Source organism: Octopus sinensis, unplaced genomic scaffold (genome assembly GCF_006345805.1).
Source record: "Octopus sinensis unplaced genomic scaffold, ASM634580v1 Contig01925, whole genome shotgun sequence".
Classification (NCBI taxonomy): domain Eukaryota; kingdom Metazoa; phylum Mollusca; class Cephalopoda; order Octopoda; family Octopodidae; genus Octopus; species Octopus sinensis.
In genome coordinates this window covers 1-10,000 of record NW_021825215.1, presented here as the reverse complement: position 1 = coordinate 10,000, position 10,000 = coordinate 1, and the positions used below count along the sequence as shown (strand labels likewise).

The following is a 10,000-nucleotide window of genomic DNA, read 5'->3' as shown; positions in this document are numbered from 1 at the left end:
TCCCTCCTATATCCCTCACAGATATAAAAACCTTTGATCATAGACTGCTCGTCAGCTCTGGCCGACCTGGGGCTAAACGACAGCAACAGCGGCCAACCTGCATACAAATCCACTCGTAAAAGAAACATCACAAATTACAACAGCGAGAACATCACGCTAAAAGTTCAACAATCTAATAACTTCGTTTGGGGATTTGCTTTACAAGATTCTTTATGTGAGTTCGTGTGTTGAAGCATATTTTGTTGTGTCTGGGGAGAGTCATTTTCTTTTTGTGCCTTGTAATGTAACACAATCACCGGTAAAATTTCCACTTTTTTCTTATTTTTATTTTCCTAAAATTTTCGTTGTCTATCATCAACGTTATCGTCATGATTATCGTCGCGGTGGTGGTGGTCGTCGCCGTAGTGGTGGTGGTCGTCGTTGCGGTAGTAGTGGTGGTCGTCGCGGTAGTGTTGGTGGTGGTGGTCGTCGCGGTGGTGGTGGTGGTGGTGGTCGTCGTCGCGGTAGTGTTCGTCGTGGTAGTGGTGGTCGTCGATGGTGGTGGTCGTCGCGGTAGTGGTGGTGGTCGTCGTTGCGGTAGTGATGGTGGCGGTCGTGGTGGTAGTGGGTGGTAGTCGTCGTCGCGGTGGTGTTCGTCGTGGTAATGCTGGTGGTCGTTGCGGTAGTGGTGGTGGTCGTCGTCGTCGTCGTCGTTGCGGTAGTGGTCGACGTCGCTGTGGTAGTCGTCATAATCATCATCATTATCGTCGATGTTGACAACCAACATCATCGTCGTCGGTCGTCGTCATCACCATCTTCGCCATCATGGTAGTCATCACCATCATCGTCATCGCCGTCACCCTCCTCCTTCGCCTCCTGATCATCGTCCGCCTCGGCGTCATCGTCATCGACTTCGTCGTCGTCATCATCATTATCGTCGTCGTTGTCATCGTCATCATCACCATCATCCCCATCTTTGCCATCATCATCATCATCAACATCATCAATATCGCCATCGGCCTCGTCGTCGGCGTCATCGCGATCATTATCATCTCCACACAAAATACTCTCGTGTATGCGTGTGCATTTGTGTGTGTCTGTGAGTATCACTGATACCCATCACAACGTATTCCGTCATACCTCGTCGTACGGACACGCTGCTTTTCTCGCACGCAGTGTACTTCGTTCGTGCGCGTGCACACAGACATACATATTACAGACACACATGCACACGTGTATGTGTATATGTGCGTGCATGTATGGATGGATCGATAGGTTGATGTGCATATAGGTATATCGTTTATATTGCGTTTCAGACATGCTAGGGTATCACGTTGAAGGGTATAAATCGAACAGATCGATCCCAGTACTAATTCCATCGGTTTCTTTGCCGAAACGATAGGTTGCGGAGACAAACAAATCTACAACAGTTATCAAGCAGCGTGTTTGAGTGTGTGTGTGTGTGTGAGGAGCAATACATACACGAAGACACACACACACACACAACACACACACACACACACACACACACACACACCACACACACACACCACACACACACACATACACCACACACACACATACACACACAGCACACACACACACCACACACACCACACACACACACCACACACACACACACATACACACACACACACACCGCACACACACACACACACACACATACACACACACACACACACCACACACACACACACACACCACACACCATACACACACCACACACACCACACAACCCCACACACACACACACACACCACACACACCACACACACACACACACAACACACACACCACACACACACACACCACACACACACACACAACACACACACACCACACACACATACACACACACACACGCACACACACAGAGTTCAAATTTACAGAAAGCAAAAGACAGGTGAAAGAACAACAAGAAGGTGTATTAGTTTGACGCTCGGGAAGAATGGAAACGTCTTCGACGTTTCAAGCCTAAGTTCTTCAAAAGAAGGGATTTGAGAGGGGGAAAATGGAAAGAAAACGGAAAAAACGGAGGGAGAAAGAAATGTGTAGGGATTAATTAACTAGATGTAGGCGCAGGAGTGGCTGTGTGGTAAGTAGCTTGCTAACCAACCACATGGTTCCGGGTTCAGTCCCACTGCGTGGCATCTTGGGCAAGTGTCTTCTGCTATAGCCCCCGGGCCGACCAATGCCTTGTGAGTGGATTTGGTAGACGGAAACTGAAAGAAGCCTGTCGTATATATGTATATATATGTATATATGTGTTTGTGTGTTTGTGTTTGTTCCCCTAGCATTGCTTGACAACCGATGCTGGTGTGTTTACGTCTCCGTCACCTAGCGGTTCGGCAAAAAGAGACCGATAGAATAAGTACTGGGCTTACAAAGAATAAGTCCCGGAGTCGATTTGCTCGACTAAAGGCGGTGCTCCAGCATGGCCGCAGTCAAATGACTGAAACAAGTAAAAGAGTATATCACAGAGTTTCACACAATTTTCGTCTATGAAATTCACTCAAAAGGTATCCTGGCACTGAACCCGAAACCACATGGTTATAAACATGAATGTTCATACAGACTCCATCAGCTGCACGACCTCGCCTTAAAGTAAACCAAAAGATATCATAGCCGTCACTCCCAAGCAAGGAGTTTTCAGCAATTTTTTTTAGGCGCCGGTGCAATCGCGAGCAGGCATAGACATCCCAACGTTGATCCACCGGAATGTTGAAAATATACCAGCTGGAGGGTGAGAGCACTGCACCACCAATGGTGTTGATATATCATTTATGGAGCGTGAAAAGACGGAATGCAAAAGCTGGTCTCTGCAGAATTTGGGCTCTGTGCGCAGGCAGCCGGAATAAATAAATATTGCGGAGCATTCTGTCCAACGCCGTAGCATATCTGCCGACTGACAAACTTAAAGACGTATATCCCGCGCACGCATATGCGTATATAGACTTGCAATAGAGAAACACATAGGCACGGGTGCGTGTGTGTATGTGTATATAAGTGAACATGTGTGTGTATGAGCGCGCGTTTATATGTGTGTGTGTATAAGTGAACATGTGTGTGTATGAGCGCGCGTTTATATGTGTGTGTGTATAAGTGAACATGTGTGTGTATGAGCGCGCGTTTATATGTGTGTGTGTATAAGTGAACATGTGTGTGTATGAGCGCGCGTTTATATGTGTGTGTGTATAAGTGAACATGTGTGTGTATGAGCGCGCGTTTATGTGTGTGTGAGAGAGAGAGAGAAAGAAAGATAGAGAGAAAGAGAAAGAAAGAAAAAGAGAGATAGAGAGAGGAAAGAGAGAGAGCGAGAAAGAGAGAGTGTGTGTGTATGAGATAGAGAGAGAGAAGAGTGTGTGTGTGTATAAGAGAGAAAGAATGTGTGTGTGTGTGTACACATACACACGCTCTCGCTCTCATACACTCCCTTTATTATTAACAAGCAGAGTGGACCAAGTAAAATTGCTATATATATATATATATATATATATATGTGTGTGTGTGTGTGTGTGTGTGTGTGTGTGTGTGTGTGTGTATACTGGAGTAAGCATATAAATGTGAAACAAGGGGGAAAAAAGAGTACTCAAATACCAGAGGTAGAGTAAGTAATATGCTTTATTTAAAAGCAGCAGAAAATATAACACAAGCTGTTACTCAGAGTTTTACGTTCCCGTTCGTCGGACAGTTTTGTCAATATAGAACAAAACTGTTCGACGAACGGGAACGTGAAACTCTTAAGTAACAGCTTTTGTTATATATATATATGTGTGTGTGTATGTGTGTGTGCGTGCGCGCGCGTGTGTATGTCTACATAGACACGAATTAGACCTTTGTGTCGATGTTATACACACACACACACACACACTCACACACACGCATGCGCACAGTCGTGTCATAGAGCTAAAACACAGACAGGCACCGAGGTCGACTTTGCCTTTCATCTTCTCGGGGTCGATAAATAAAGTACCAGTTTCGCACTGGGTCGATGTAATCGACTTAATCCCTTTGTCTGTCCTTGTTTGTCTCCTCTATGTTTAGCCCCTCGTGGATAGGATAGTAAAGAAATACATATATAGAACAGCGTACGCAGAGCCGCGATAGGTAGGGAACATTTTATAGGCTCATACAAACCCAAGACGCGCGCAAAAGAGCACGTTGTTTTCATTCACTGAAGTGGTTTACTCCTTCCTGTATCTGTGTGTTCGACAACAATTTAGGCAGTTGTGTGTGTGTGTAAAACCATGTATTTGTGCTTTATTATATGTATTGTATGTGTGGAGTAGGTGTACAGTAGTATATGTACCCGCAATGAATTGAAACACACGGATTTGTGTATGTGTGTAAGTCTGTGAGTGTGTAGAAACCAGAGAGCTGATAATATTCGCGCGTTATGTATGTATGTATGTATGCATGAATGAATGTGTGTGCGTGTGTGTATGTATGTATGTATGCATGAATGTGTGTGTATGTATATATGTACGTCTTTGTGAGTGTGTGGTCAAGGTGTGCGTGTGTGTGTGTGCTTCTAATGTTTTTAATGAGTTCTATGTTAATTATAATCCGACAGATGTAGCTTGACAGCTGTGACCATGCTGTCCACTTCAGAGCATACAGAAGTATATTATCTAATGTGTCCTTCCCTTTTTTTTTCTTATGAAACAGTAGGCAGGAGATGGATTGAGCGCTATGTCTAGCAGTGGCTCGTTCGATATTCTATCAGCGTTAGACGGTGACAGCAAAACACTTGTTTACGAGGCGCACGTGTGCTTGTGTGTACGTGTACGTGTGTGAGTGTTCAGGCTATGCTTATACAAAGTCCATGCACAGCGGGCGAGATTGTACACACACAGACACACACACACACACACACACACGCACACATGCACACACATCTTTTATCTTTTACTTGTTTCAGGCATTTTACTGCGGCCCTGCTAGGACAATGTCATCAAGCGTTGTTTTTTTTTTTTAGTCGAGGAATTCGACCCCAGGTCCTATTTTTTTTAAAGCTTAGTACTTATTCTATCGGTCCTCTTTTGCCGACCAGCTAAGTTACGGAGACGTAAACATACCAACACCGGTTGTCAAGTGGTGGTGGGGTATCAACCCCCCCCCCACATATATATATATATACACACACGATGGGCTTCTTCCAGTTTCTGTCAACCAAATCCTCTCTCAAGGTTTCGGTCGGGCCGAGGCAATGGTAGAAGACACTTGCCCAAAGTGCTACGCAGCGGGACTGAACCCAAAAGCATGTGGCTTAGAAGCAAGCTTCTTACCACACAGCCATGTGCATACGTACACACACACACATGTATATATGCATACATGTTATACAGACATGCATACTAAATGCGTACATACATGCGTACACACATACATGCATGCATACATATATACATACATAGAACAACAACATTGAGAAAACCACTTTGTGAACAGTCGACCTGCTAAAAGTATCAACCAAATGAATGTCTCTCAGATCACACTTTACTGTCTTAATTATCGCGAGAGTACATTGTATAATGTACTCTTGAAAAGACGAGACTGTCATGGCTGGAATGCGTTTGATCATAGACCTGGGACCAAACAACAGCCTTTCTGTTTTTGTGGGGACTCTACAAAGACGTGTCGTGATTTGGGGTTAAACAACAACAGCAGCAGCATCAACAACGACGACGATGATGACGACGACAACAACAACAACAGTGAATCAACAAGAGAGCCTCTATGTGGTCGTTCATCCAGCTAGAAGTAGCAGCCAAATCACCCTCAAAATTGCTCAACACTGCCTGATATGAAAGAAGAGCATGGATCAGGTAATGTTGCGGACACATGTTTGTACAAAAAAAAAAAGGGATGGTCTTTGCCGGAACTTCTTTGATCATAAATCTTAAATCTTAAATCTTCTCGGGTGAGAGATGACCTAGGGTTAAAAAATAACACTGACGACTTTTTAGAAGGTTACCATACTGAAAGTTATTTCCTCTACCCGGGCCTTGGGTGTTACTGTGAAACTCAAAAGGATTCGAACCCTGAACTTAGTGAGACGGAACTGTATAATGTTGAGTAGTTCAGCGTTCTGCAGTTCCAGTCATTACTGCTGTAACCTCGAAGGCATGAAGTCGATGACCAGCTAGAAATAGCAGTCAAAACAAACCTTAAATCACATACCATACAGTTTTGGATATTGTGGTCCTGGGACCTGTGAGTGTGTAGTGTATGGAGTAGAGGTGTTGAATGATGGGTTGATGATCCTAACAGAAACACCTGTGATCATAGGTCGGCTTGACTTGATCAGGGCCGAAGTGGGGCTAAACAAAATCAATAACAACGAAAACGACAAGAATAATCCTTTCTACTATAGACACTAGATTTGAAGGGGACTAGTCGATTTCATCGAACCCACTATTCCACTTGTACGTAATTTATCGACCCCGAAAAAATTAAAGGCAAAGTCGATCTCAATGGAATTTGATCTCAGAACCTAAAGACGGACGCAATGCCACTATGCAATTCGCCCGGCGTGCTATCGATTCTGCCAACTCACTGCATGAATAAAAGTTAACAATAACTACAGGTATACCTGTGATTATAAGTCTACTTGATCAAGGCCAACCAGGGGCTAAACAATACCCCCCCCCCAAGAATATCGACAACAATAACAGGTTGGTATAATAACATGGGGTCACAGGTTTGTTGTTGGAGGGGTTTACAATATGAAAATAATGGCCCTTCTTTAATATATGACTGGTACCTGCTAGAGTAAACACAACACAACTCTCTCACCCGCGGTCGGATGAGTGACAATTTTGGTGTCGGTCAGATTTGAACCCCGAATGCAAAGGCGACGAGACTGAATAGTTATTATTATGCACTGTCATACCTCTGACTTTGATTTTAAAATAAATAAATGCGCCCTTTTAAAGCCTAGCCAGGCTCGTGGGTCCGGTTTCCCGGTTTCTATGGCGTATGTGTTCCCCCCAGCTTGAAGGGACGCCAGCCCATCGCAGCGTTACTAATTTTTGCCAGCAGAGTGGACTGGAGTAACGTGAAATGAAGTGTTTTGCTCAAGAACACAACGCATCACCCGGTCCAGGAATCGAAACCACAATCTTAAGATCATGATGCTGACACCCTAACCACTAAGCCACGCGCCTCCACGACTTTGACTTTACAGCAACAATAATACTATCTGGGATTTGCCACAAGGGCCGAAATGCTGGTTACATTTCAAGAAGGGCATACAATGTGTGTGTGTGCGTGTGCACGTGTGTGGCACTTTATATCAAGTGCCATAGTGATATTAATAACAACAACAAAATAATAACAAGTATAACAATAAATAATAACAATTCTTTCTTTATTGGCCGCAAGGGCCAAAAAATATTCAGAATAATACGAAAACAGCAAAAGAGTGGGTTTTACATAAAAACGTGTAAACAAAGAAAGAGTAACAATTTGGAAAGAGAAACAAAAAAATTAACAAACAAAATACTCAATTGAGGTGTGGGGGAACGACACTCGGGTCATCCTCGCCACATCCACCCACCTTTCAAATAATAATAAAGAACAAAACAAGAAAAAAATCCACTCTTATAAGAGTCAACCATAGGGGTTGCCATGAAGATTTAGGGCCCACTTCGAATGAAGTCTGACATAGGTAGGAGGTCACACTCTATTTTAGGGTGGAGTATGATTGGTTAAATTGAGCCCAGCATATGACAGGTACTTATTTTTAATGACGTTCGGAAGGTCGAAAAGTAAATCGGAGACCCTCGCATGGGATTTGAAACCAGGAACTTAGGACGAGGTTTAACGGTGCCGCAGTGCACCGGACATTAATGTACTGGACAGCACTTCAGACGAACAACAACAGCAACACCAACAATAACAACAACGACAACAACAACAACAACAATATCTATTTATTAAACTTCTACAAGAAGAGAGCGACAGTGACTTCGAAGTGTTCGTAGACTTGCTTCTATCGGACTGTCCGATGAAAACAAGCGAGTCGAAGTTTCGAAGTCACTGTCAACTGTCTTCTAACACTGTAAATAAACGTGTATTCTACTAAAACGTATTGCGTAATTCTTCAGTTTAATGCGTTAAATTGTTTTTTTTCTATAAATAACTTGACATAGAAACAACAACACAACAAAAACAACAACAACACACACACACACACACACACACACACACACACAAACCACACACACACACCACACACACGCACACGCACAAACAGTAAATAAAATTGCCAGCGGCAAAATAAGTTTAAATAAAGATGACAACACGAACAATAACAATAACAAAGCTATATAATATATATATATATACATACATACTATATATATATATATATATATATATATAGTATATATTATATATATATATATATATATAGTATATATATATATACATCATATATATATATACATAAGTACAGAATATATATTATATATAATATATATATATATATAATATATAATCTATATAGATATAATATATATAATACATACTCTATAATATATATAGATATACATATATATATATATATACATAATATATATATATATATATATTATATATATATATATTACACACATATATACATACATATATACATACATATATACACACATACATATATATTATTTGTATAAACTTACCTTTTGTTGTTGTTCGTCACTGTTGTAGTTAGATTGACAACCACTACTACCACTACTACAATTACTGCTGATAGTATCACAACCACCACTACTACTGCCGCTACTACCACTACTACTACTGCTGCTGCTACTACTACTACTACTACTAATACTACTGATTCCACTGCTAGCTTCCTTGATACTATTGTCACCGCCGCCGTTGTGGTTGCTGCTACTGTTACCGCTACTACAGCAGCCGCCGGTGTTGCTGGTGATGATGACGTCGTAGTCTTTAGTTCCAATACATTTGTTACTAAAGTTGATGTTGTTGTTATTACGCTTGCAGTTATTATTGTCTTTGTAGTTGTTATAGCCGTTAATATCACTACTGTTGTTGTTGTTGTTGTTATTGTTGTTATTGTTGTTGTTGTTGTTATTGTTGTTGTTATTCAATAGCGAGATGTTATTCAACTGGAGACGATAGAGGTTCAATTTCTGCTGGAATTTCAAAGCCTGTATTTGCACGTCGCTGTGTAACAGGGCAATCTCTTCAAGCAGTGTTTTCTCTCGCTTGGTAAACTTGGCCTGAAGGCGGCGCATCTCCGCCTCCAGAGCGCCACTTCTCACTTCCTTCTCGGCAATATGACTCTTCAGGGCTTGCACACATTCGTGACAGTCGACCGATCTCTGTTGCAGCACAAGATCGCACCCTTTGTCGCATATGCCCACGGTGCGGCTCCCGCATTCGTGTAATTCGTGTGTGGTTAAATGGCGGGCGTTAACCACGGTCGAACAACCTGGATTACGGCAGCAGAGCGGGCGGTAACCGCAACTTTGGGAATGGTTTACCATCATGGTTAGCGGTACTATCAAAGGACAACCGCGATCAGCAAACTCACACTTTACCTGCATATCGGATATCAATTGTTGTAACGGAACAACCGCTTCGAGATTTTCCGGACGTAAAAAAACACCCGGAGTACAGTTTTCCGGACATGAACCGTTCCTAATGATCCACGGTACAATACACCCAGAGCAGAACACATGCCCACACGGGGTACGAAGAGGATTTTCCAAAACACCCGAGCAGAGTTTACATTTTTTTTCGTCTTCCACCGTAGACACGAATTTCTCTAATTCGAAACCCATAATTTTTCTTTCTTTCTTTCTTTCTTTCTTTCTTTCTTTTGTTTTATTCTCTCTCTCTCTCTCTCTCCCTCTCCTTGTCTCTGTCTTCCCTCTTTCTTTCTGTCTGTGTCTTCCTTCCCTCCCGTCACTCTATTCGTCCTTCTCTACTCTTCTATCTTCCGTCTATCTTCCGTCCATTCTCTTCGCTC

General features: G+C 42.5%; 1 protein-coding gene across 1 annotated transcript; it reads right to left on the bottom strand.

The window, feature by feature from the left end:
* Positions 1 to 8,684: 8,684 nt before the first annotated feature.
* Positions 8,685 to 9,994, bottom strand: LOC115227123 (E3 ubiquitin-protein ligase PDZRN3-B-like; the record flags this gene model as incomplete). Its single annotated transcript, XM_029798043.2, has 1 exon — positions 8,685 to 9,994. A coding segment is annotated over exon 1 (1,128 nt), but the record flags the coding sequence as incomplete, so codon positions are not given.
* Between the last annotated feature and the right edge of the window lie 6 nt (positions 9,995 to 10,000).